The sequence below is a fragment of the Mustela putorius genome, unplaced genomic scaffold (genome assembly GCF_011764305.1).
Source record: "Mustela putorius furo isolate JIRA1106 unplaced genomic scaffold, ASM1176430v1.1 tig00000765_pilon_pilon_pilon, whole genome shotgun sequence".
Lineage (NCBI taxonomy): Eukaryota > Metazoa > Chordata > Mammalia > Carnivora > Mustelidae > Mustela > Mustela putorius.
In genome coordinates, this window is record NW_025421470.1 from 394776 (window position 1) to 422027 (window position 27252).

At 60.7% G+C, this 27252-nt stretch overlaps 1 protein-coding gene across 4 annotated transcripts; it reads left to right on the forward strand.

Annotated features, from left to right (window-relative positions):
* Window positions 1–94: 94 nt before the first annotated feature.
* On the forward strand, window positions 95–27150 carry LSS (lanosterol synthase). Of its 4 annotated transcripts, none has more exons than XR_006607908.1 (22): window positions 95–196; window positions 339–507; window positions 729–867; window positions 3313–3421; window positions 4322–4443; window positions 4713–4809; window positions 6615–6750; window positions 7025–7133; window positions 7682–7800; window positions 8627–8724; window positions 9246–9273; window positions 11048–11104; window positions 11759–11830; window positions 12149–12199; window positions 12720–12869; window positions 13478–13574; window positions 14585–14690; window positions 21516–21581; window positions 21995–22151; window positions 22699–22869; window positions 23820–23898; window positions 24449–24511. XR_006607908.1 is itself a non-coding variant. In XM_045084290.1 (22 exons), the coding sequence occupies exons 1-22, from the start codon at window positions 183–185 to the stop codon at window positions 24578–24580; spliced, it is 2202 nt and encodes a 733-aa protein (XP_044940225.1). In that variant the 5' UTR covers window positions 95–182; the 3' UTR covers window positions 24581–27150. The 4 variants fall into 4 exon arrangements, 3 of the variants coding, with proteins under 3 accessions (XP_044940225.1, XP_044940226.1, XP_044940227.1); XM_045084290.1 differs by having other exon boundaries at window positions 22071–22151; window positions 24449–27150; XM_045084291.1 differs by having other exon boundaries at window positions 744–867; window positions 22071–22151; window positions 24449–27150.
* The last annotated feature ends 102 nt before the right edge of the window (window positions 27151–27252 follow it).

The following is a 27252-nucleotide window of genomic DNA, read 5'->3' on the forward strand; positions in this document are numbered from 1 at the left end:
CGCGCTGGGGCGTCCGGCCGTCGACCAGTGAGGCGGCCGGGCGCGCCCTGGGCCCACCTTCGCGGCGCTCTCATTGGCTGCGGGGCATCGGCCCACCGCGCCCGCGACGTCTGCCGAGACGCCCGAGCCGCGGCCGCCGGCTGGGACCCGGGGCGCGAGCGGCGGCGGCGAGCAGCGCGGTCATGACGGAGGGCACGTGAGTCCCGCGTCCCGGGACCCCCGAGAAGGGCGGCGGCGGGGGGCGGCGGGGGGCGGCGGGAAGGCCCCGGGGAGGGCGGCGGGGGCGGCGGGGGCGGCGGGGCGGGAGGCGGCGGCTGACCCGAGCGCCCGGCCCGCAGGTGCCTGCGTCGCCGCGGCGGCCCCCACAGGACGGAGCCGGCGACCGACCTCCGCCGCTGGCGCCTGTGCAGCGCGCGCGGCCGGCAGACCTGGACGTACCTGGCGCGGGACGAGGAGCCGGGCCGCGGGCCCACCGCGCTGGAGGCGCACGCGCTGGGGCTGGACCCCGTGAGTGCGGCGCGGGGCGCGGGGCCGGGGCGCGGGCGCGGGGCGCGGCCTGGAAACGGCGGCGGCTCCCGGGAGCGCGCGGCCGCCTTTGCCTTGGTGCGGCGGAGCCTGCGGGTCGGGTCCGGCCGGGAGCGGGTGGGCGTCCCCGCTCGGGCCCCGGGGTCCCCGCTCGGGCCCGCGCCGGCCGCCGCGCGCTCAGCCCCGTCCGGCCCCCGCGGCAGGGGGGTCCCTTCCAGGCCTGGCCCCAGGCGGACAGCGCCCGCGCGGCGGCTCTGAACGGGATCGCGTTCTACGTGCGGCTGCAGGCCGAGGACGGGCACTGGGCCGGGGACTACGGCGGCCCGCTCTTCCTCCTGCCGGGTAGGTGGTGCGGGCGTGCGCGGGCGCCGGCCTGCGGGGCCGGGGTCGGGGTCGGGGCCGGGGTCGGGGCCGGGCCGGGCTCCGCGCGGGGAACGCCGCGCAGGACGGGCGGGTGGGAACCCTGCAGCTTTGGGGAAGGGGTCTGCGGGGTGGCCTGTGCCCGCGCTGGCCCGCGTGGGGCGGCGGGGCGCCGAGTTCTCAGAAGGAAGCGAGGGCTGCGCTGCTGGGGGCAAGGGCGGAGGGGCCCCCGGTCCCAGGGCGCGTGACAGGCGCTGCACACGGAGGACCTGGCCTCTGTGAAGGTGTCAGAGGTGCGCAGGTGATGCGTGGGATCTTTTTTTTTCTTAAGATTTTATTGTATTTTTTAAAGATTTTATTTATGTATTGGACAGACGGAGATCTCAAGGCAGGCAGAGAGGCAGGCAGAGAGAGGAGGAAGCCGGCTCCCCGCCGAGCAGAGAGCCCGATGTGGGGCTCGATCCTGGGACCCTGAGATCATGACCCGAGCGGAAGGCAGAGGCTATAACCCACTGAGCCCCCCAGGCGCCCCTTAAGATTCTGTTTTTAAGGAATCTGTGCAACCCAGTGTGAGGCTCAAACCCGCTCGCCCACGATCTAGAGCTGCTGGCTCTACCCACTGACCGGGCCATCCAGGCAGGTTAGGGGAGGCCAGGTAGCTGGTGTGGGCGAACTTACCCTGGGGGCGGGGGAGCTCAGGCAGGGAACCTGCCGGTTCAGTTGGTGAGTCCTAGGCGGACTGCGTTTGGGCCTCCTGGGTCCTCATCTGGTCCGGCTAGCTCAAACCGCCGTGTTCTGAGGATTTTCACTCAGTAGGTACTCAGCTGCGTCAGGTCAGAAATTCCCTCCCGTAAAGGTATGTGGAAGGACTCCTTTCTCCGTCTGCTCTTGTCCGTACTGGGCTGTGCAGCGTTGTAGCTTCTTGTCCAGGGACCCAAGGGCCTGTCCTTAGGGGTCAGCCAAAGCGGTTCTTTCTTCCCTTTGGCCCCGGCTGCAGCCTGCTGAGATGGTTGCCCGAGGTCTTCATACGGAGGCAGGGACACCACATTTGCCTGCTCTCGGGAAGGTGACCGGACTTCACTGTGTCTCGGCCACCTCATCAGTGACATGGGGCTGATGAGAATCAGGCTAGGTCATACATTCGAGGCACCAGGGACAGCTGCACTGGTTCGTGCTCCTGCTGCAGCTCTGGGCTCCGCCTGCTGGGGCTCCTCCCCCGTGCAGGCTGTAGGCTGCGCCTTGGCCTTCCCTCTTCTGAACTCTGGACAGACCCTCTTTCTCGGGTTGGTCTGTGCAGAGGTACTATACGGGGTTTTTCCATGGCTGGCTGAGCTTTCACCGCTCCTTCCTTTTCCTGCTTTAATTTGGGAAGATGCTCCTGGGGGCCATGGTTCTGTATAGACAACTCCCCATTGAGTGTAGTTCATGTGGCATTGACTATTCCCATGGGTCTTTATGGGAAGGTGCTGACATGGCATTGGTCTGCTCTGACCCCAGGCAAGGTGGTAGGACTTCACTGTGCCTTGGCTGCCTCCTATGTGATGTGGGGAATCAGATTTGGTCATACGTGCACATATGTGTATCACTGTGGTGAGCCCTGATGCTGGGGTCCAACCCCGGGCTCCAGCCCCTGCCCTACTACTTGGGGCCCGTGCCTCAGTTTCCTTGCCTGTAGAGTGGGGAAGATGCTGGTTCTGTTTCTTGGCCATGTATGTTTCTTTGTCCTGGCAGCGTCATACCTGTAATGAAAAGAGACGGGCTTGGTTTGGGGTGATTTTTTTTTTTCTGAACCTCTGCAGCATCTCCAAACGTAGCTGCCATTCTTCTGAGTCTGTCTTCCAGGCTTTCTGATGCCTCGGAGCCAGAGTCAGGCATGTGTTTCGTGGTCCATTTTGACTAGGGCCTACCCCAAGACACCCAGCCCCCTCACCTCCCTGGCAGGGCACCACAGCCTGTGGCTGGGGAGGTGGAGGCTAGGGATGGGGATGGCCAGTGAGGACCATATTCGGGAGGGCTAGGCTGAAAAGGTTTTTTGTGGATAAAATTTATTGGCCATTGGCTATCTCTCCAGTTTGCAAAGTGACATATCCTAGAAGAAAACCTATAAAAAAAAACATAAGCAATAAAGCTTGTGCTATCCAGGGGTGAACCATTTGGTGTTTCTTTTCCAGCAGGTGTAGACAGTCTTGTGGGAACTTCGAGTGGCTGGGAGGGCTTTGTACACCCCATGTAGGGGTATCATGTGTTGCTGCCGCTCCTGGGGCCTCACTCCCGACGTCCCGGACGATGTGGGGAGGAGTAGCCGTCTCAGGCTCGTTTCCACGGAAAGGAAGGGGCCAGAGCAGCTCCCTGTAGGGTGGGAAGAAAGGGGCCTGGGCTTAGCAGTGCTGAGCGTCTGCGCCCGGTGACATCTTTTCTGCCACATAGGCCTCCTGATCACCTGCTACGTGGCCCAGATCCCTTTGCCCGCGGGTTGCAGAGAAGAGATGGTGCGGTACCTGCGGTCAGTGCAGCTCCCCGACGGCGGCTGGGGCCTGTGAGTCGCTTTGTTACTGCCACGTGTGCGTGCGTGTGCACGCGTGTTCTTATGCAGGAGCTACGCCTGTCAAAAGTGGGGGGGGCTGTAGCCACTCTGGGCCTGGGGTGGGTGGGAGGTGGACATGGCCTGGGTGCTGTGGTCAGCTGGACCCTGGTGTCCCGGGGGTCTCAGGACAGGTGGCGGCACACTCTGGCCATGGGTCCTCTAGCTTGTGTTGCAACTCGGCTTTCTGACTGCTCGAGAGACTCGTGAGACTCACCCCACAGAAAACCCTCCGGCTGTTACCACTAAGGCAGAAGGAAGTTCTTGACTCTGGAGTGGCAGCAGGTGGCGCGAAGGCGGCCAGGTGCCCCCCAGTTCTCAGTGTGCCTTTCGGACACATAGCTCAGCTGGGGGCAGGGCCTTCCCCCAGGGGGCTCAGCTGCCTGCCTGCCCTGGTCGTGGGCTTTGGTACCTCTTTTTCCACACCCAGGGCTGGCGTTCCTCCCGGTGAGCTAAATCCACACCACAGGGGTCCCCCATTCAAATTCTTGGGGGACATCCCAGCCTCTGTTTGCCCCTTGATGGGGCTCTGGGCCTCTGCTTGTTCCCTCCGGAGCTGGGTCTGTGTGCTGTGGTGATGAGGGAGCCGGAGCTGGGCCTCTGCCCTGGGACTGGCCCCGTGGACTTGGGCATGGGACGTAAGTAGAGGAGGTGGCAGGGCGCGCCCAGGCAGCTGGGGACGGTCCAGGTGTGGGAGCTGTGTGGCAGTTCGGGGTGTTGGTTACGTTTTCCCGTTACGTCAGCGAAAGGTGTTAGAGTGTTTTTGACTTTTCTCCGGAGACTTCGCTGAAAGCCTTGCTCAGTTTCTTAGAAGTAACGAAGTGTGGCATTCTCTTGTTCTGTCTCCTCCCCAAGGCACGTGGAGGGTGAGTCCACGGTGTTCGGGACTGCACTCAACTATGTGTCTCTGAGAATCCTGGGTGTCGGGCCTGATGATCCCGACTTGGTACGCGCCCGGAACCTTCTTCACAAGAAAGGTACTCCTGGCACAGCCCCTGCTGGCTGCTCCTTCCTGCAGGCAGAGGCCGCGAAAGTCTGTCTTGGGGCTGGACTCATATTCTGGGGAAGCCGCTGGTGCCCCAGCTCCTGTGCCGCTGGGCGGTCCTGAGCAGCTCGGGAGCCCGCTTCTCTCCTGGGCTCGAGGAGCCTCAGCACTGTGTTCGGGTCATGCGAGGGGGCACATGCGGTTCCTGAGGAGCTAATCTTCACAGTCGGGCAGATGTTTGGGGACTTTGCTTTTCCGTAGGTGGTGCTCTGCTCATCCCTTCCTGGGGGAAGTTCTGGTTGGCTGTCCTGAACGTTTACAGCTGGGAAGGCCTCAATACTCTGTTCCCGGAGATGTGGTATGCTTGTCCTTCTGCGGCTGATTTGGGGCTGGGTGACCAGTGCTTTCCTGAGTCGGGTGACCGGCCCTGGGTCACTCGTTGCCTGTTCCACAGACGAGGGGGTGGCCCATTCTGTGGAGGGAGGCTGCATCAGGCTCCCGGTGGAGGCCCTTCTTGGCTGAGTCCTGCAGCCGGATGGAAGGGGTTCCCGGTTGGGCAGCAGTGGGGCACCGTGGGCTTGGGCCTCGGGCAGGTGAGCAGGTTGCTCCAGCCTGGGAGAACGGCTGGTGTGGCGAGCGTGAAGCTCTGGCGTTGTTGCAGAAGGCTGTGCTGTGTCCTGTCGTCATGGGCGCTCGGAGCCTCCGTGGGAGCAGAGACAAGAAGGCAGCGGGCGTGCAGCTCAGCGCTGGGCTGGGCTGGGCTTTTTTTCTGTTCTCTTATCTCTGCCGGTGACTGGGAAGGTCGATCCCAGGCATCGTATTGTCACCTGTGGCCACCTCAGTTTAAAAGAGAAGGTTTTCCTTGTGCACAGAACCACGGTGCCGTTTGTACACTCCGCGGAGTCAGCACTGAGTCCTTCCGCTGCAACACTCTCGCCAGCATCTTCACATTTTGGGCATCTCCCCAGAAAACATTCATGGGCATGTCAGTCCGCCAGTGTCACCTTCAGGGGCTGAGAGCCCTGGTGGAGCTTGGGTTGAGCCCTTGTGGCTCCCTGGAGCCCTGTCAGCAGTGTCGTGGCCCCCGGGGAGCTGTCAGGGAGGTTGGGGGCTGTTGTGTTAGCGACCTCGGCGGCGGGGGTCCTCCAGGTGAAGGGTTCTGACGCCAGGGTTGAGGGCCCAACCTCCGCAGCCTTGCCGGGGGGTGACGGGCAGAGGGTGGTGAGGTGAGGTGCTGGGAGGGGTGCTTGGGAGGAGTCAGGAGGTGTCCTGGGGCCACCCTTGCTGTCCTCACTGGCGGCTCGCTAGTGTCCCGTGGACCTGTGCGGGGCGTGAGGCGTGGGCAGGGAAGGGCACCGAGCCAGCGCTGGGAGGCCAGTGTCAGGGCACTGGTGGTCTCTGCTGGGCCGTGAGGGCACTGCTGGTCTTGCTTGGGGTGGCATTGGAGGGGTGAGTTTGAGGGGGGAAGGTGTGCAGGGTGGAGGACCGGAGATCCTGAACCTCTCCAGCGGCAGAGAAGCTGTAACATACGCCCCTGTAAGGTCCGCCACTCCCTGAAGCGAGTGGTGGCGCCCTGGAGGGAGGGAAGGGGCCCAAAGCTAGAGCTGGCCCAGGGCTGGGTCCCTGCCCAGCTGGTGATTGGCCTGCCCCTGCCCCTCACATGTTCCGACAGGAGGCTGGGAGGGAAAGTGAGGACAGTGCCCCGGGTACCCACCCCCCCGGGCGGCTGTGCTACGGCCAGGCTAAATGTCTGGCCTAAAACATGTTGGTGGAGATGACAATAACCCTCGAAGCCTCAATCTTGGGAAGGGGAGTCCATTCTGAAGGGTTTTAGATAAACTTTATTTTGGGATGGTTTTCAATTTCCAGAAAAGTCGCAGAGAGAGCCCAGAATGTTCCGTAGACCCTTCACCCTGTTTGTCCGTTATTAACGTTCTGCATCGCCGTGGCATCTTTGTACGGCAGTCGGCCCTCGAGGTGTCGACGTCGACTTTCCTGGCTTCAGGCTGAAGTGGGAGGAGTGGCTGTCACTCCTGCAGACTGTGCCTGTCGGCACCGTGGGAGTGTGGCTGTGACGTGCGGGTGGCCGTGCCCACGTGGGCCGGGGCTGCGTGGCTGGTGCCGGAGGGGGCCGGGACCTTCTGCCGACGTGCTCTTCCGCAGGCTGTTTCCTGACTGGGTCCCCGCGCACCCCTCCACGCTCTGGTGCCATTGCCGACAGGTCTACCTGCCCATGAGCTACTGCTACGCCATCCGGCTGAGCGCAAAGGAGGACCCGCTGATCGAGAGCCTCCGCCAGGTCAGAACTCCTGGGCAGGGACCCCCAGGCCTGGGGGCCCCCTCGAGTCCGATTGCGCATCCTGCTTGCAGAGCTGAGTTCCAAGTTGGGAGAACAGAACCTCCGCCTTCCCGGATCCTCCGTGACGGCCCGCGGGGGCGAGGGGACGGCTCGGGGCACCTGGGAGCAGAGTCCGCCTGGGGGAGCAGCTTCTGAGAGCCGGCTTGGGGCTCACTGGGGTGCACCCCTGGGAGGGCAGTGGGCGAGGAGGGTGCTGAGGCGCTGGTGCCCCCAGGAGCTCTACGTGGAGGACTACGCGGGCATCGACTGGCCGGCGCACAGGAGCAGCGTGGCCCCTGAGGATCTGTACACGCCGCACAGCTGGCTGCTCCGCGTGGTGTACGGTGGGTGCTCCCCGAAGGCCTGGTGGGCACCTCAGCTGGCGCCGAGTCTCCTCCCTCTCTCGTACCCCTCTGTCGTGCGGGCCGCGTGGTGATGAGGAGGACAGCCGTGTGTGCCTCGTGTCCAGTCGGTCTGCCCTGTGTTCGCCCTTGGAGCAGGCCCAGGGCTGGGGCTCCCAGACAGGAGAAGCGGGCCTGGAGGGCACACTCATTCCTTCCAGTCGGGGGAGGGACTCGGGGGCCCAGTGGAGGCCCATCTCCCTGCAGGAAGCCCCGTGGCTTGGGGGCCAGCACGGGGGCCGCGTGTGGAAGCGTCCTGTTCCACGGCTCGTGCTCCCCTTGCTCCTGTCTTGTGCGCTGCGCCCCGGGGTGGCAGCTGGCTCCCTGTCTCCGTCAGTGCTGAGATGCACCCTGGCTGGGTTTCCATTCAGGAAACACGGTCCTAGGGGCAGGGCCGGGGCAGCACATCCGGATGTCGGGGAGGGTCGGGGGGTGGACAGGGTAGGGAAGGGCCCAGGGGCCATCCTGTGCTGATGACCTCACCCCTGCAGCATTACTCAACCTGTACGAGCGCCACCACAGCACCAGCCTGCGGCAGCGGGCTGTCCAGAAGCTGTACGAGCACATCGTGGCAGACGACCGCTTCTCCAAGTGCCTCAGCATTGGCCCGGTCAGTGCTCCCGCTGCCCCGTGTCAGTACCTCCCCGCCGTGTAGGGGGAGGAGCTGGGGTGGGAGGCCCTCTTGAGGCCGGTCTCTGGAGCTGGGAGTGTGACCTTCCTGGAGGTGAGGTCTCCCACTGGAGCCCGGCAGACAGCACCCTCCCCACCACCCAGTGTGTTTGGCATGCTGCTCCTTGGGCCACCTCTCAAGATCTTTCTGGCCAGTTGGGAGGGATGCCTTTTCTCCCTTGACCATCTCCCCACAGAACTCGCTACTGCCCTTGCCTTGTGGGGTTCGGAGCTCCAGCCCGGCTCCTGCTGAGCCTGTGACCCAGGGCTCTCACTCTGAGGCTCTGGGCTCCTGAGCCGGCTTTGCATCATGAGGCCGTGGGGCCCGGCAGAAGCCCAGCGTGGACACGCTTGTAGAGGCAGGGGTGTCCCAGGCAGTGCGGGGTCGAGGGGCTGCCTTGTGGCTGCTGTTTTGGTGCCCTGGCGGGCCATGATGGCAGCCTTTCGGGTCAGTCCAGTGGAGCTGTGTCACTTGGGCCCCCAGGCCTTGCCGTGGCTGTGCTCGCTCGCCAGCTGGCTCGGCTCACATCCTCCCCCCCCACCCCGTGCACATGCCTCAGGCCTCTCCTGCCTCCCTTTGTGGGGTGCAGCTCTGGTTCGGTCTCTGGCAGGGCCTGGTGAGGCGTGAGCGCTCCGCTGAGAGTGGAAGGCCTGGTCTGGCTCAGAGGGAGGTGGTGCTGGGGGCCCAGGGTTGGCGCTGTCATCCTCATGTGTGGGAGCTGCCACGTGTCTGGAGCAGGGTCCTGACGAGGTCGTGTCTCCCACAGATCTCGAAAACCATCAACATGCTTGTGCGCTGGCATGTGGATGGGCCGGCCTCTTCCGTCTTCCGGGAGCACATCTCCAGGATTCCTGATTACCTCTGGTGAGTAGCGGGAAGGGCCTGGCCGGTCTGTCACCAGGTTCCTGCTGCTGACCAAGAGCCAAGGGCAGACGTGCAGGGGCCCTCCCTGGGCACAGCGGCAGGCGGCAGGGTCCCATATCTCCACGTCCTCTCGAGGGTGCTGGGGAGTCTGGAGTCACGCCTGGACCAGGAATTTCAGGGTTTGGGGAAGGTGGTGAGGGTTGGCGTGGAGTTGAACTGCCATGAAGCACTCGCTCCTGGGGCTTCTGGAAGCTTGCAGCAGATTGGGTGGGTGCAGGGCAACGTCGGGAAGGCCTCACTGACAAGGAGAACGGGTCAGTCCCTGGTCGCGGTGGGGCCGTCGTGGGTGAGCGTGTCCCACGGTGTCCCACGACAGGGAGTCGTGCATTCGAGGGGCCCTCTTCCGTCCGGCGGCCACGTGGGCCTGCTGCTGTAAGCGGGGTGAGCCAGGCTCCGCGTGGTCGCCGGACTTCAGCTGTTAGCCCTCTACTCCCTGACCTGGGCTTTTCTCGTCCTCACAGGCTGGGTCTCGATGGCATGAAAATGCAGGTAAAGGCTACAAGGCTATGGCCACTTGCTTCCTTTCTAACCATTCCTGATCTTGGGGTTTGGTAGGGTAACCGCTCCTCGCGGGGAGTTCTGGCAGTGTGTGCTGAGTGGCTGTGAGCATCCCCTGCATCTGAGGGGACAGCCAGTGGCAGGGACATCGGCAGGCGCAGGGCTTGTGGGAGGGCTGAGGGTCTGTGGCGACCCCCCGCCCTCTGACCCCGGCCCATGGGAACAGTTCAGAGCTGTAGGTCAGGAGCAGATGAGCGTTTCCGGGGGTTCTTGACGGGCCCGCCTCGTCCCGCTGTGACACTGGCCTCCGTGCCCACACGCCGGGCCGGACGGGGCGGGGGCGTGCAGGCGTCCGGGGGCAGGACCTGTGCTGTGCGCCCCAGCGGAGCGCCTGCAGAGCCGCCCTCGCCTCGGAGGGCGTCCGTCCCACGTGTGCTCCCACCTGGCCCTTCCCGTTCTGTGCCGTCCGTCAAGCTGGCGTTCTGCTGCTGCCTCTCCCCTGGCTTGTTTCCTGTGCCCGACCCGGGGGTGGAGGTACCTGACCACAGTGCGGCTGGGGCGGGCTGCTCCTGACCAGGCTTGGAAGCAGTGAGCCCAGGAGCCGTCAGGTCCCCCTGTGGGGGTTCTCGTCTGCTGTGACCGGCTGGCGCAATGTGGAGACCTGGAGCCTCCAGCAGTGTGCTTGGATCGCGTGGGCCGCTGGCCCTGTAGGACGGGCGCACACAGATGTAGCACCGTCTCGTGCGGAGTTCACCTCAGTGCGGCTTACCCGCGGCTCCCCGACTCCTACAGGCCAAGAGCCCCTGTGTGGGCTGTTTGTGTCCTCTGAACCCTTCCCTGCCCGGCTGATGCGTTCTTAGGAAACGGCTCTGCTGGTGTTGACGCCTCGCAGGGTTGGTGATGGTCCCCACTTTGGTTTTGTGGCACATTGGTGACGTCAGGGTTTGAGCCATGTGGCTGGTCCTCGAAGCCACTTTTGTGCAGTGGTCTGGGTGCCCTTCCTTCCTGGGCGATTGGTTCCTAGAGCTACCTTCTGGGTCTGCCTGGTGGTTTCCTCCATGTCCTCCGTTTCCGACAGCGGGGGGGTTAGGCCCTGAGGCTGGATCCTGAACAGTTTCTTTTAGGCAGGAGGGTTTCCTGGTGGCAGGTGTCCTTGCTCCGTGTCCTTCAGGGCCAGGGCTTCTGTTGCCCTCTCGGGGCTGTCGGTTGATCTGGGCCCTGGTGTTGCCAGCCCTGTCCCTGTTACCTGAGTATCTGTCCCCGTCTAGCTCTGTTTCAGTGGGATTTGGCCACTGGCATTCTTGTGGGACCAGAGCGTTGATTGGTGAACGCGGCTCCTAGGATGGCATTTGCGGGGGGTCCTGTTCACCTCTGTCGAGGCCTCTGCCAGGCCCCAGCACCTCCAGGTGTGCTCAGATGTGAAGGGGTCCCTGGCTGAGGATGAGAGCGTCCCGGCAGTGGTCATCCAGATCCTCGAAATGCCCCGAGAGGGTTCTGTCCTGGCCGGTAGCCTGGTGGAGGCAGGTGGGGCTCCCTAACCGTCCCCTGCCTGCAGGACCAGCCCTTCTCTGGCCCTCATGGGTGTTGAGGAGTGCACAGAGCATGGAGCCTGGGGTCAGGAGTTGGCTGGGCTCCCCGCATCTTTGCAGGAGCTGTTGGGAGCCCCTGATTCCTCCTCGGCCCTGCAGGTGCCTCTCAGATCCCGGGCGATGGTGGGTGGGTCGGGGGAGCCGCTGTTGCTCTAACGGCCCGTCCTTGCCTGCAGGGCACCAACGGCTCGCAGGTGTGGGACACCTCATTCGCCATCCAGGCTCTGCTGGAGGTACGTGCTCTGCCTCCTTGATCTTCAGCCTCTAGTTGACCTTTCTGGGTGTCCGCTGCTGCTTCCAGTGTGACATGGCCGCTGCTGACCCTGACTCTTGGCCCCCCTGAGCTCCGAGGCCTCTGGTGATGGTCCCAGCAAGACAGTGGTCTTGCCCGGCAGCTTCGGGTGGTGGGTGGGCTGGGAGGCTTCAGGAGGCTTCAGGAGCCTTGTAAGGTCTGTTCCTGGGGAGACAGGGCAGGAAGCTTCTAGCGGGGGAGTGGGCTCTAGGCTTTTCACAACACTCAGACTGCTCGTTGTGGATACTTCTCAGCACAGGCTGGAGGGAAACCGGAATGTGTTTTTGTGCCGGTGGGACTGAGGGTGGTGACATTCTGGAAGGCCTTGGGAGGGGGTCTGGGCCACATGGGGGTCTGCCTTAGATGGGGCAGGGTCTTACGGACGCAGGACGGGCTGGGCTGGGTTTGGTGTCGACTGTTTCATCTCCTTTGTTTCTCCATCACATCTTCCTGACTTGTCAGCAGAAGTGGAAGGGCCTGAGGCTCGGGTGGGTTTGCTCCTGTTTCCCAGTGGCGGCAAGACGTCCCCGGATCGCCTGGGAAACAGTTCAGCCGTGCAGGCTTGTAGCGGCCGCGCCTCCGTTGTCTCTTCCAGGCGGGCGCACAGCACAGGCCCGAGTTTTCGTCTGCCCTGCAGCAGGCGCACGCGTTTCTCCGACTCTCACAGGTGAGGCCAAGTCTGGCCTGTGGCTGGGGCTGCTGGGGCTCCCACAGGCAGGGGTGCCACCTCCTTACCCTGCCTGCCCTCTCCAGCTCAGGGTAGTGCCCAGTTGGGTTTCCCCAGCAGCGGATGGGGGCTGTGGGCCACGGGCCACGGGGGTGAGGCCTCGGAGGGTGCCTCTGGCTCCAGTGTTCGAGAGCGCCGTAGGGCAGCGGCTGTGGGTCCTGATGTGTTCCGTGCCAGGCCCGCCGGCCCCAGTTCTGGGTCTGCTGGTGACGTGGGGCCTCCTCTGCTTCCCACATGTGCGTCCTGGATGCTGTCCAGGTCCCAGACAACCCTCCTGACTACCAGAAGTACTACCGCCAGATGAGCAAGGTACCGTGGCCACCCCGCTTTGCCTGGAGTCCTGTGGTCTGGTTGGTCCTGCTTTGCCCTTGAATGGGGCTCTTCCCACAGCTTCCTGGGGCTTCCCACTCGGATAGACACACGGCGCGGGCTTCCGTCAGCGCATCCGAGGTTCCCCTGGCTGGGGAGGTGCAGGCTCGAGGTGGCTGAGCCACGCAGGCGTCCACGCACCGCACACTGGGGGCTATGCGCACATGCCCGTGCCTCAGAGGCGCTTCCAGATGGCAGCGCGTGCAGGGAGTGGGACCGCGTTCGTAGGAACCTGGGTCAGGGTGACGGGGCTGCCGCGGAGGGTGGAGGGCAGCCCCGCTGGGGGTGTGGGAGCGTGGACGCGGCGTGTGCGCCTCCCGCAGCAGGTCGGGGGGTCCTCCTGCAGGGGTGCGGCATGGAGCTGCACAGGTGAGGGAGGTGCTCTGACCTGGGGAGGTCCTGACAACCAGGACACGGGCTCAGCCCTCCGCCCTGCCCGTGACCGCCGCACGCCCTGCAGGGGGGCTTCCCTTTCAGCACGCTGGATTGTGGCTGGATTGTTGCCGACTGCACCGCGGAGGCCTTGAAGTCCATCCTTCTTCTGCAGGAAAAGTGTCCCTTTGTCACCAAACACGTCACGCGTGAGCGGCTCTGTGACGCCGTTGCTGTGGTGAGGCTCTGGGCATCGGACGGGGGCACGATGGCGCCCAGGCTGCCCTGCCGCCCACCCCCGGGTCCTCTTAGCAGCACGTGTGAACTGCTGGCTGGCTTTCGTCCCCCCAACCCCTGGGGTCAGACTGCAAGCCCGGGTGGCGCACCCTCTGATGCATCTGTGTTTGGGGAAACCACGAGCCCTGTGCGGGAGGCTCGCGGGTCTGGCTGCTCCAGGGCAGACTGGCGTTTTCCACGGGCTGTGTGGAGAGAAAATGGGAACTTCTGTGCATTTGTGCGAAACCCTCAGCGTACCCGGTGTTGGTGCGTGTCTCTCCGTGGGGACCACATAGCTCGGCAGTACACGTGTGCTCTGTAAATGGGGGAGCAGGTGCGTGCCAGGGCCCCAGGTGGCCACTCACAGAGCACCTGCTTGAGAAAGCTGTAGCCCGCTGCTCTGGGCACTGAGGGTCTCGGTTTAAGGTGACAGCTGGCTCCCCGCTCCCCAACCCTGCCCCATTGCTCTTAGCTTTGGGTGTTTCTAGAAAGGTCCACGAGAGCTTGTGGGCTCCTCCTTATGCTCAGGTACACGGGTAAACTCTCAGGTTGTTTTCTCTCTGGTTTTAGTTGCTGAACATGAGGAATTCTGATGGAGGGTTTGCCACCTATGAAACTAAGCGTGGGGGGCACTTGCTGGAGCTGCTGAACCCCTCGGAGGTCTTTGGTGAGTGGTTGGTGACACAGACCCAGGGACCCGACATGCCAACCAGAGCCGGAGTTCTTCCTCCAGGCCGGGAGCGGCGCCGGCCAAGCTGCAGGCAGATGGTGGTGGATCCTTTATTTTTTATTTATTTGGAAAGATTTTATTTATTTGACAGAGATCACACATAGGCGGAGAGGCAAGCAGAGAGAGAGGAGGAAGCAGGCTCCCCGCTGAGCAGAGAGCCCGATGCGGGACTCGATCCCAGGACCCTGAGATCATGACCTGAGCCAAAGGCAGAGGCTTAACCCACTGAGCCACCCAGGCGCCCCAGTGGTGGATTCTTTAAGGAGCACCCTCTAAGCCCTGGCGTGTCTGTGCTTCTTGGCCTCTGAGGGTGGCCATCATGCCAGTGGTTGTGGATGGAAAATTGTGGTTTTATTTCTCAGAGGTGGTGGAGGAGTCTGTGGCAGTCACAGCTGGCTCTCTGGCTTGAGCCTGGGCTGGCTCTTGCTGTGTGCTCTGTCCTCCTTGGGGACTGTCCTGTGTCCTGGGTGCTCCTCCCAGAGCCCAGGCACATTGCAAGGAGGTGTCAGGGGGGACCCACTGGCCTGTATTGTCCCTGCTGTTCGCTGCGGCAGGGACAATACACCCAGGCAGCTCCTGTCCCCGAGTGTGTGCCCTTGCGTGCCCCCATGTCCTTGCTTCGGGGTCTCTGTCCCGCTTCTGTTCGATGTGCTCTGGTTGGGGTGGGGCGCAATTCTGCCTGTACTGCTCCTTCACTCTCCCACCGGACCAAACGTCCTCCAGCCGGATACGGGTCTCCAGGCCACCGTGGAGACACGGGCCACCCTCCTACCTGGTGGCCGTGTCTCCTGGGCCCCTCCGCGGGGACTCTTTCCTTGTTTTCTTGGAGGGTGACCCGGCGCTTGCTGTCCCGCATGGCTCTGCTCTCACTCTTCACGGCGGGGCACGAGCTGCCGGGTTGGGTGACGCGACGACACTCACGCGCGCTGACCCTCCCTCCCTCTCAGGGGACATCATGATCGACTACACGTACGTGGAGTGCACCTCGGCCGTGATGCAGGCACTGAAGCTTTTCCACGAGCGCTTCCCAGACCACAGGGCCGAGGAGGTCAGGTAAGGGTGGCCTGGACACAGGGATCTTTGGTTACTGAGCCACGCGTGCTGCCCGTTGAGGAGCCGAGAGCTGAGACGCGGGCTCACCGGACACTGAGAGCGTGTGTTGCTGGGGTGGGTGCCTCGCCGCAGAGAGGGACTGTGGACGGAAACTCCTGTAGCAGTGGAGGGGCCTCGAGCTGCAGGCCTCCGCCCCGCGGAGGGTCAGGGAGGCCAGGCCGCGCAGTGACTGCACGGAGCTCCCGACGCCCTGAAACCCTGACTGCTGGGAGCCTGCTGCTGAGTGCCGGCCCTCCCGGGACCTACGCGGTCGGTGAGCACGCGTTTGCGCATTGCGGTTTTCGTGGTCGCGCTCGCACAATAAAGTAAGCTGGAGGAAGCGAAATGTTAGCACGATAAGGAGAAAGTTCGGTGTTTGTCAAGAAAGATCCGCTTACCCGTAGACCCACGAAGTTCAAGTCCGTGTTGTTCCCAGGCCGGCTCTTCATCAAGCGTGTACTGGGGCTCAGAGCAGCACAGCTGTAACACAGAAATCGGAGCTTTTCCACATCCTAATATTGGTAAAAAAGGCCTGTATCCCCAGCTGCACCCGTGTCCTCAGAAACGGTGGCTTTTAAACAAGCTCGTCCTGTTGACGTCTGGTACGCGTGGAGAGACGTGCGCACGTGGAACTGCCATGAGGTGGCACACCCGTGGGACGCAGCGGGCACAGCGGGCGCCGGAAGCTCCCCTTCTGGTTCTCTGCGGGCGGCTCTGACCTGCACCTGGGGCATCACCTGGCGCGTGGGGCCCTGCCAGCTGGTCACAGAGCGGCCCGCCGTCCCCCATGCCGTCCCCTGTGCCGCGGCCTGTCCGGGTAGCGCGGGGGCACCGTTTACCGTTGGTTCGTCTTGGCTCCTCAGGAACCTTCCGGTGGGTTCCTGTGGCTCACCTGCTTGAACCCTCGGCTCGTCTGCCAGGGCCAGGGCACCCACTTCTCGTGGGGAGCCGACTCGCCGTGTCACGGGCGCCTCTGAGGACTCCCCTCCGCCCGGTGCAAGCTTGTGTTTTCACACCTCCCGGCAGGGCCAGCGCACACCCAGCCTGGTCACGCTGTCCCTTCGGGGTCACGCTGTGCCTTCACGGTGTTGCTGGTTTCTGCTCGGAAAGCATTTTCGGAGGCTTTTCACGACCGTGCTCACAGAGAAAACAGTCTGCTGTCCCCTGCCAGTGTCCGCTGCAGGCTCTGGCTCTCCCGGGAAAGGAGTGCAGGCTCGTGGGAGGAGCAGGAGGCTTCTCTTCTTCCCCGGCTCTCTGGAAGAGTGCGCGGGCGTCTGCTGCTTCCGCCCCAACTGTTCGGGCTCCGTTTGGGCTGGGAGTTTCCTCGGAGGGAAGGTTTTACGTTCTTACTTACGGGGTCAGTTTTACTTGTTCTAGGACTGTGCAGATTTCCTTTTCTTCATGTTTGTTTCAGTTTTGGGGACTGTCCCATATCCGCTCCATTTTCTGTGGATCTGCACGGAGCTGCCTGCAGTGTCCCCGGCAGCAGCTCCGACCCCGCTGCGTCCCCGGTTCCTTGCTGACGTGGGCGACCTGGGCCTCTCCTCCACCAGCAGCTTGTCAGTCTTGTCTTTCCTCTTCTTCCTTAAGATTACTTATTCGTGATGCGTTTGACAGAGAGCAAGAGAGCGCGTGTGCGTGCGCGTGTGAGCTGGGGGAGGGGCAGAGGGAGAAGCAGGGTCCCCGCTGAGCAGGAAGCCCGCCGCCAGCCTGGATCCCAGAACCCCGGGATCGCGACCCGAACTGAAGGCAGGTGCTTCCCTGACTGAGCCACCCAGGTGCCCTTGTTTTTTCTTTCAAGATTCACGTATTTCTTTCAGAGAGGGAGGGGCTGAGAGAGAGTCCCAAGCGGACTCCCACTGAGCACGGGGCCTGATGTGGGGCTCAGTCTCCCAACTCTGAGATCGTGACCTGAGCCGAAACCAAGAGTCAGACACTCGGACTGCGCCACGGGGCGCCCCTGAATCTTTAGTTGACAGACAACGTTAACATGCATTTCAGGCGTACACACAGTGGGCCCGCAGACGTGCACGTGTTCACCACAGCGTGGCTACCGTAGTCCTCATGCAACACTTTTTTTTCCCCCAAGATTTTATTTGACAGAGGTCACAAGTAGGCAGAGAGTCAGGCAGAGAGAGGGGGAAGCAGGCTCCCCAATGAGCAGAGAGCCCGATGCAGGGCTCGATCCCAGGACCCTGAGATCATGACCTGAGTGGAAGGCAGAGGCTTAACCCACTGAGCCACCCAGGCGCCCATTAAGACTCTAATTTTAAGGAATCTGTGCAACCCAGTGTGAGGCTCAAACCCGCACGCCCACGATCTAGAGCTGCTGGCTCTACCGACGTGCAACTCTCCTGCGCGCTGTACCTACACCCCCCGCTTATTTGTTCCGTAACCGGAAGCTTGTGCCTCCCATTCATCCCTCACCCATTTTGCCCGTCCCCTGACGCCCTGCCCCCTGGCACCCACCAGTTTTCTGTATTTATGTGTCTGTTTCAGCTTTTATTGTTTCATTTTATTATTTTTCTTTTATTAATTGGGTTCCACACTGGGCTTCGACGCAGGTCTTGAACTCACAACTCTGAGATCAAGACCTGAGCTGAGACCAAGGCTCAGTTGCTTAACCAGCTGAGCCACCCAGAAGCCCCTGTTTCTGGGGCCATCTGTGCCGTAGTTGAGCATTTACCTACTGAACGACATCTTCCACGTTTTAGCAGTTACGAATCACCCTGCCGTAGTTACTCCATGCAGGCTTTTGTGTGGACGTGTCTTCAGCCCATCTGGGTAAATACCGGAGAGCACGGGGTTGGGTCACGCGGTGGGAGTATTTATGATTTTGTAAGGGACCGCCAAACTGCTTCCGGAGCGCCCGTGTAAGTTTGCAGTGGCTGGGAGCTCCTGGTGTTCTGTAGCCTTGAGTTCCTGGTGCTCCCGGATTTTAGCCGTTCTAATAGGTGTGTAGCGGTTTATTGTGTTAATTGGCCGTTCTCTAGGGACAGAACGTTGAACGTTTTGTCATGTATCTGTCCACTGTCTGTATGTTTTTTGGTCAGATCTGAGTTTAGATCTTCTGTTGTCTCATGGTCACATTCTAGGGTATTTGGAAAGCATTTTGACTAGCAGTCCTGGTCAGCTAGGTGTTCGGCGAAGAGTTTCTCCCAGTCTGTGGCTCGTCTCTTCCTTCTGTTAGCAGGGCCTTGGGCGAGCCGCAGTTGTTTGTTTTAATGCGGTCCCGCTTACTGGTGTCTCCTCTCGGGGACTGGGTCTAAAAAGTCGTCACCAAACCTAAGGTTGCCTAGATTTTCTCCCGTGGTATGTTTCAGGAGTTTTATAGTTTTGTGTTTTGCACACAGGTCTGTGATTCCCTTGAGCTACTGTTTGTGAAGGATGTGAGGTCTGTGTCTGGACTGTGTTTTGCATGTAATCGCAGTCGCCCCGCTTGGTGAGGTTTCCTTTCTCCGTTGAACTGCTCTCCCTTGTCCACGATGATCGCGTTAAATTTATGTGGGACTGTTTCTGGGAGATGGGTTTCATTCTGATGTTTATTCTTCTAACCATGCCACGTTGTCTCGATTACTGTAGATTTTATAGCAAGTCCTTTTCTTTCTTTTTTAAAGATTTTATTTATTTTGGAGCAAGTGAGCAGCGGAAGGGGCAGAGGGAGAGGGAGAGAGCACCTTAAGCAGGCTTGATGCCCAGTGTAGAACCCAGCTTGGAGCTCAGTCTCACAACGCTGAGATCGTGACCGGAGTCACAATCAGAAGTCGGACGGTTAACTGACCGCACCGCCCAAGCATCCCTTATAGCAAGTCTTGAAGTCGGGTAGGGTCACTCAGACTTTCATCTTTGTTTCTTTCAATGATGTGTTGGCGATCCTGGGTTGTTTTTGTTTTTTTTTTTGCCTTTCTGTATAAACTTTGGGATCTTTCCTACAAAGTAACTTGCTGTTTGATTGGGCCTGCACTGAATCTGTAGATCAAGTCGCAAATATTGTTGACTTCTTTCATGATAATTTTTTAGCTTTCATCTTATAGATCTTGTATGTATTTTGTTAGGTTTATACCTAAGTTTTTTTTTTTTTTTTTTTTTTTTTGGTGCTAACATAATTGATATTGTGATTTTAATTTCAGAATTTGATTGTTCATTGCTGGTAAGAAGAGAATTATTACAATTGCCTTATACCCGGCAACCTTGCCATGATTGTTTAGTGGTTCCAGGAGTGCTTTGCTCGAGTCTTTGGGGTTCTCTCCATAGCTAATGTCATCTGTGAGCAGATGGTTTTATTTCTTCTTCCCCAATCTACATACCGTTTATTTTCTTTTTCTGTCCTGTTGCACTGGTTAGAACTTCCAGTGCAGTGTTGAATAGGAATACTGAGAGGACACCCTTGTTCAAGGTGAAGAGCTTCCCTCTCTTCCTAGTTGGCTGCAATTTTTTGATCGTAAATGGGGTTCGATTTTGTCCAGTACTTTGGTAGCTATTGGTGTGGTCACGTGACTTTCCCTGTTTAGCCTGTTGATTCGATAGGTTACGTTACTTGGTCTTCGAATGCAGAGTCAGTTTCCGTGCCTGGGATGATGATGCTCGCTGGTCTGTAGTCCGGACTTCACTCTGCGCTGTTGTGATTTGCCAGTGCCCTCTTGAGGACTTCCGCGTCTGTGCTGCTGAGACATATGGTCTGTAGTTTCCTTTCTCGTGAGGTCTTTGCTTTTGGTATCTAGGAGATCCTCTTCCCACGGGGTGAATCGGGCGGCGTGCCCTCTGTTTCTAGTCTCTGGGAGAGGTTGTAGAGACTTGGCATTATTCCCTCCTTGGATGTTAGAAACCACCAGAGGGTGCCTGGGTGGCTCAGTGGATTAAGCAGCTGCCTTCGGCTCAGGTCATGATCCCGGCGTCCTGGGATCGAGTCCCACATCGGGCTTCTTGCTTGGCAGGAAGCCTGCTTCTCCCTCTGCCTCTGCCTGCCACTCTGTCTGCCTGTGCTCGCTCTCGCTTCTCTATGACAAATAAATAAAATCTTTAAAAAAAAAAAAAATCCCCAGAGAATCCCTCCGGGCAGCTCTGTATGTTGTCGTTCATTGTGGGTTCTTGTGGGTTTTCTGCTTGTACAGGCCCGTCGTGTGCAGAAGTGGAGGTGGCAGCTTGTATTTCTTGATGATAAAGGGGAATGATTCTAATTTTTCCTCATTTGGAGTGATTTTTGCTGTAGGGTTTTTTTGGTAGTTACCCCTTTTCAGGTTAACAAAGTTCTTTTTTCTTCCTGATGTGCTGAGTTGCTTTTCCCCTCTGTTGTGGGTGTTGTATTTTAAGATGACTTTTCTGTCTCTGTAGAGATGATAAACGTGATATCCCGTGTCTGTTAATGTTATAGATGATTATTGTAGATCCTTGTAGGTTGAAACACTGTTGTTTCTGGGACAACCTAACTTGGAATCATCATATCTCTACTGTATTCAGTTCCCCCAAATTTAGGTTTGAATTTTGCATGTGTGTTCATTCATGGATAGCCTGACAATTGTGCTTTCCCGCATCCCTCTTGTAGGGTCTTTTGTGATTCTAGAATAAATGAGGGCGTGTTTCTTCCTGTGTTCCCTGGAAGAGTCCGTGTCATGTTAGAATGATCGTTCTTGGTTACTTAGTAGAATTTACCATTTAAAACTTCTAGTGCTGGACTTGTTTTTCTGGGAAGGTGGGATCTGTTCCTCCTGGAACCAACCAGGCTCCCATTCTGCTTGAGGTGGTTTTGAGAAGCTCCTTTCCCAGCAGTTTGTGTGTTCCAAGTTTTCACCTATGTTGCATAAAGCTTTCTTGTTTTCTCTTAACCGTTCCGTTTCTGCTGCACCTGTGGTCACGGCGCTCTTTCCTTGCTGGTGTTATGTGCTTGGCCCTTTACTGTTCGTGCTGGTTGTCTCTTGTTGAGTGACAGCATGCCTCAAATTCCCAACAACAGTGTCTCTTACCTCACAGTTTCTGTGGATCGGGAACCCAGGCGTGGCCCAGCTGGGTCCTCTGCCACCCAGGACACCGGCGGGGACTGGGGTCTCCTCTGAGCATTGGCTAAGGAAGGGTCTGCCCCAGGTTCATATGGCTGTTGGCAGATTTCCATTCCTTGCAGAAGGTCAGCCCGAGGGTCCCATTCCCTCACTGAGCATTGGCTAGAGGCCACCCTCAGTTTCTGGCCATGTGGGTCTCGGTGCCATCTCATGGTGCCCGCAGGGGACAGAGAGTCTGCTAGCAAGACGGAAGCTGGACGTCCCCGTGCCGAGTGTCCGAAATGATGTCCCGTCAACCTGGCTTCAGTCTGTTGTGTGGAAGCAAGTCCCAAGGCGCGGGGGCTGCCGTGGGGGTGGGACCTGCCAGCGAGGTTCGTGGGGGTCACCGTGGAGCTTGTGCCTTCAGCCCAGCCTTCCAGAGAGCCGCTTGGGCTTAGGCTGGATCCCTAAATCTAACATTTCCTAATTTTTAACTTCTTTTGAAAATTTCACTTTGCCTGTTTACTCAAGCCTGTGTCACTGATGTGACGGCTGCGGAACCGGTTCTGTCCGCCGCCGCTTCGGGAGTGGGGCCGCCGCTCACCCCTCCTGCCCTGCTTTCTTCTCGCCGCGACTTGGCTGCTCCGTCCTGTGTCCTCCTGCCCTGTTTCTTCTCTTGACCACCGGTTCTGACCGGTCTGTGAAGGGAGACCTTGCCGATTCGACGGAGGCCTTAGGATGGGTGGACCGGGGCAGGTGGGTTGTTTCCCCGCAGCCTCTGTGAGCACCGTCCTGTGTTCGTCCTGTGTTCCAGGGAGACGCTCGAGCAGGGCCTGGAGTTCTGTCGGCAGAAGCAGCGGGCCGATGGCTCCTGGGAAGGGTGAGTGAGCTCCGGGGCGCGGGTGTGCCTGGGCGTGGGAGGGCTCTGCCCTCAGTGTGCTCGCCGGGTGCCCGCGTGGGGCCTCGCGCCGCACTGGAAGGCTGTGGGGGTGCGGCTGGCGGCAGGTGGGCCTTGTTTGGGTCTGAGCGCCCGGCCTCGTCCCGGTGGGGCTTTGCTCAGTTGCTGCTGAAGGAGTTTGGCCGCCTGTGTGGGTGGGGAGGGCTCTGTGGCCTGGGACGGGGTCGCGTCTGTGATTCCTCCTTCCCCTGGGTGTGGGTCCGTCTTATGTCCTGTGAGGGCCAGGCTGGGCAGGTCTCTTGCTCAGCCCTAAGCCTGAGGCACAAGTTGATGGCTTGCTAGAGGCCATGTGGATGGTTTTCTTGAAAATAACCCCAGCTTCCCCGACCCCTAAGTCCGGCAGAGCTCCTGTTGCTTTCACGCCCTTCCGAAGAGGCTGAAAGGCTGAGACCCTCCTTTGTCTTCCTCCAGCTCCTGGGGGGTTTGCTTCACCTACGGCACCTGGTTTGGGCTGGAAGCTTTCGCCTGCATGGGGCAGACTTACCGCAGCGGGTGAGTGTGGGCTCCTGGCCCTGCTCGGTGGGGCTCCTCCCGGCAGGCTGCTCTGCTGGGGGCATCTTTTCCTTTGGTGTTGGATTTGGGGCATCTTTGGTATTTTTCGAAGGAGTGAGATTCCTGGCTCTGGAGCTGACAGTGGCCCAGGAAAGACACCGGGCTGAGGCCTTGGCTCCCTGTTCTGGAGGCTTCCAGCTTGTAGCTTGTGCATGGAGGGGCCCTCTGGGCTCCCCTGGCCCCCAGCCCCAGTGGGACTGCCCCGGGCTGGGTTGAGGGAACGGAGGCGGCCTCAGGTTTGAGCCGTCCCAGCTTTGTGGCAGGTGTTTTGGGTGGGGGGCGGTCGTGCCAGAGCTGCTCACTGCATCTGGGAGGGGGGGTCTCTGTGCCATCCCCGTCCCATGGTGGGTGGGACGGAGTGCAGGCTGCCCCCTGCCACCCACTGTGCTCTGTCCCACACCCCCTCCGTACCCTGGGGAGGCCCGGTCAGTGGGTGATTCGGCCTGGGGCCTTCCATCTTGGTCGCCTGTCTTGCCGGTCTCTGTAGGGCTGTGTGTGCGGCGGTCTCCCAGGCCTGCGACTTCCTGCTCTCCAGGCAGATGGCGGATGGCGGCTGGGGGGAGGACTTCGAGTCCTGCGAGCAGCGGCGCTACGTGCAGAGCGCCACGTCTCAGATCCATAACACGTGCTGGGCCCTGATGGGGCTGATGGCCGTCAGGTGGGGGCTGTGGGACCCGTGCCCGAGTAATGGGGTCGCGAGGAGGAGGGGCGCTGAGCCTGGAGCAGGCAGTTTGGGTGGGTGCGGGAGCCGAGCTCTGAGCCGGGCGGGGGGCGTGCAGGACAAGGGCACAGGTCTTTCCACACGTGGGCTTCCCGCAGAGAGGCTCGCCGCTGCAAAGACCACCACCCAAAGTGACAGCCAGGGGGAGGGCCCGGGCCCACAGGGTGGGGTGAGGCAGGTCCCTGCAGCACTCTCTGTGGCCTCCTGGCTCCACACACGTGTACGGGCACACACACGTGCACGGTATCCTGATCCGGGCTGCCCTGGTGGCTCTGGGGCTGTTTGGGGAATCTTCCTAAAACCCCCTCAGTTAGGCTAGGTCAGTGTGAGCCGGAGCAGCCGAGTCTGGGGGTGCCCCGCAGGGCAGTCTGCCTCCCACCACTCCTGACCCCACACGCAGTCCTTCTGCTGTTTCGTCATCCCTCGTGCCACGACTAGTGAGGATTAGCACGTCTGACTTCTGGGGCCCTTACAGAATCCGGAAGGCCGGTGGGCCCCGGTGGGCACGAGAGTTCTCCTCCTGTCCTGGGGTGAGCACAGAGCCGTGCCTGGTGGCCGGGGCCCCCAGGACAGGTCTGGAGCAGCCCAGGCCCTTACCCAGCCCCATGTGCGGGGCTGCCCACCCGGCCTGCTCACCCCTGCACACGCTGCGTTCTGCATTTTTCAGGGATTGGGAGTCTGGGATTTGGGCAGGAAACAGGCAGTCATGGTCCACGGTGCCAGCTGTCCTAGCGGCCGTGGCCGGCAGGGCAGGTCAGTCGTCACACAGGGTTTCATGTCTGCCCTGCCTGGCTGTGTGAGGGCGAGGATGCTGCTTGGGCCGCAGCCAGAGGCGCTGTCCTCTGGAGGCTGGTGGCAGATGTGTTCAGTGCCTCCCGTTTCCCCAGGCACCCCTGCGTGGAGGCCCTGGAGAGAGGAGTCAGCTGTCTGCTTCGGAAGCAGCTTCCCAGTGGCGACTGGCCCCAGGTAGGCCAAGGAGGCCCGAGGAGCCCATGGCCCAACACTGGCCTCGGTTGGCATGGTCGTTCTCACACACCTGTGCCCCCCAGACCCCTGGCGGCATGCCGGTGGGCGGGGTCTTGGGCGTTTGCGATCCATCACGGCCTCCAGTGAGGAAGGAAGTGTGTGGAAGCAGGTCTCTATTTGCAGAGGAAGCCCTCGCTCAGAGGCTGGGCCGGGGTTGGGGCGGGGGCCGGTTCTGGGCACCCTCAGCCTCTGCCTGACGGCTCTGACTCAGCAACAAGTGCAGGGCAGCCTCCCCGGTCCTGCAGACCTGGGCTCACAAGGTCATGTAAGGCTGAGCCCCTCCCTTGGATGAGTGTGGGGTCGGCACAGCTGTGAGGAGCTGGTGACTCAGGCTGGGGGCTGTGCCACAGGGCAGGGCTCCAGAACTGGGGTGGCCGCAGGGGGTGGCCCGCCGAGGCTCCCGTGCAGACTCCCCGGGAGCCGTCCAGCGGGCCAGCCGGGGTTTCCATTCAGGGAGCCCCTTGGTGTGTATTTCCCTGTACTCTTTCAGGAGAACATCGCTGGTGTCTTCAACAAGTCCTGTGCCATCAACTACACGAGCTACAGGAACGTCTTCCCCATCTGGGCCCTTGGCCGCTTCTCCCGCCTCTACCCTGAGAGTGCCCTCGCCGGCCAGCCTTGAGGGCCCCCGGCGCATGGGCGGGTGGGGGTGGCGGATGGGTGGGGCTTCCAAGCGGCCGCCGGCACGCGCGTTCCCGTTGGGGCAGCTCGGGCTGCAGGAGCCCCGCCTGGGTGCCCAGTGCCCGTCACCACCCACCTCTGCAGGGCGGGATGGGGCTGGGGCTGGTGCCTTTAGACACCTGATCCTCAGGACAGGTTTAGTTAGAGAAGCTTGTGGAGCTCGGGTGAGAATGGGGACAAGCTGTGCTGTGGCCCTGGAGAGGCCTGGCACATTCTCTGGTGCCCGGGCACGGTGCATGTCCTCTCTGTGGGGCTGGGGCGCTTTCTTGACCGATATCTGAGTTCTTGGGAGAGGGGAATGGTGCCTTGACTGCCTTCTGCCGGGTGCTGCCCAGGAGCCAGCTTGGCTGGGTCTGTCCCTGTGTCTTCTGTCTGTGGGGCTGAGGGATACGGCAGCTTTTCTGGACAGTCCAGCGGAGGCTGGTTCTCCCCGTTCACCTGGACGCCCGGGCTCAGGAAGGAACGGAGACTAGACTTGCCACGTGTCTGCCTGCTCACAGGGGAGCCAGACGTGCCGCCAGTCGTGGGGCCTCGCCGTGCTGCTGGTTGTGGGCGCCAGTATCCTTCTCCGTAGCGTCCGGGGCTGACAGAGGCACAGGCAGGAGGCCCAGCGTGATGGGCGACGAGTGTCCGCGCGCTTGGGAGGCTACCACTGTGGGCCACTGCCGCGTGCCGGGGACAGCGGAGCAGTCTGCGTAGCCGGCTGGACAGGCTTGACGCCGTAGGGCACCCTAATGCCTGCTGCCGACCCTCATGTCCTGGTCTGCTCTCAGCAGAAGTGAGGGCCGCGTTTCTAAGGCAATGCCTTTTCGGTGCTAAACTTCTGAATTCCCTCTGGCTCTAAATCTGTTTGGTGGGATGTGCGTGGATGTGGGGCTCAGGGTGAGAAACCCAGGTTCTGGCTTTGCCTTTGACCTTAAGAACAAGTGGCTCATGTGCTCAGGGCCTCCCCAGGACTGTGGCCACATGGAGTCACCAGGAGCTTTGATGACAGTAAAAGCCAGGCCTGGTGTTGCTACTGGGCTCAGCCTGCTCGCCCACGCCCAGGCCCCCTCGCCCGCTGCTCCTCTGTTCCGCCTCCCTGACTGGCAGCGACCCCTGGCCTGCTCCCTCGGGTGGCCGTCCTGCATCAGACAGCCGGGTGTCTGCGTGCACCCCCGCTCCTGCCGTTCCCGGCTCAAGTCCCTGGAGGACCCTCACGGAGACTTTGCTCCGTGTGGCCTTAGCGCCGCGGCTTTCGTGGCCTTGTGTGCTGGCCATGGCTCTGCCTGGGGCTCATCTGTTCTGGGCCTCGGTCTAAATTGTTCCTCCGCAGACCTTCTCTGGCCCCAAGGTGGTGGTTCTGCTCGGAGCCCTCTGGGGCTGGGCTGGATGTCCACGTAGAAGGCTCCGCTGGCTGCCACGCCGCGTGGCATGTAGCTGGTGTTCCGTGGATGCCCGCCGAGCATCACCCCTTCTCCGTGGCGGTTTACACGAGCGCTGCTTTTGGCTGAAGGAACTGTTGGGGTCGCTCTGAAATCTGTTGGGTTTGCTCCCGCGCGTCTTTGCTTGGCCCACGTTCCCCCCGCGCTGGGGCAGCCGGAGCCCGGGTGGTGATTGGTCCGTCTGCTCCTCGAAGTGGCCACTGCCCTCGGGAGGCTCCCGGCCACGTCCAGAGCAGAGCGCCAGACAACATAGGGAGTGAAAAATCGGCTCTTTCGCTAAAAATGGTGTCGCTTCTGTGGCCACCTGCCTTAATAAACAGACACGTCATTCCCTTGTGTTGTGTCTCCTGCTGGGAACAGTCACAGATCCGGGGTTTTCTGAGACTCACTTGGGCACCATGTTGGACGCTGGGCCGCCACCTCCTCAGTTTCAGGGGTAAGAGTAGCTGCTTCAGGGTGAGTGGGCGCATCTCCATTACCTGAGGGGAAATTGTGTGCCTCAGCCTCATTAAAAATCAAGTTCTCGACAAAACAGACGCATAAACACAGACTGAACCAGTGGGTCCCAGAGGGAAAGGGTGGAGGACGAGGGACGTAGGTGAAGGGTTTAAGAGGACGGACTTCCGGCTGTGAACTGTGTAGCTCAGCGGTGGAAAGTGGCGCGTGGCCAGTACAGCCGGTGACCCCGCAGCCCCGGCGTGTGGGGACAGGCGGTGACAGCGCTTCGCGTGGGGGACACTGGGCAACGCAGCCAGCTGCGAGTCCCTGCTGTAGGCCCGGTGTCGGCTGTCCTTCAGATCAAACAGAATCAAGTTCTTTTCGGGGCAAATCATTGAAGATGTCTGAACTCAAATTATTTTGGTTCTGGGACACATACTTGGAGTATCGTGCTGGGAGGGTTTTGCTGGACCCATGTCAGGATTTCTGTGTTCGTGCTGGGACTTCAGACCTTCCCTTTGTGGGATTCTCTAACTGGAAACCCTTGATTCACAGTGCAGATTGAGAAAGTGTTTTCCTTACTAGACAGAATCAACATTGCTGCATATACCTGTTTCCTAATTGGGCAATAAAATGTGTCAGAGATTAATGCTGTCTCCTGTTGCCTCCCATTCCTCTCTCATCTCTGCCGACAGGGTGATTGTAGGTTAATTGCTCAGCTTGGTTTATTTTCATTTGATCTGCAGCATAA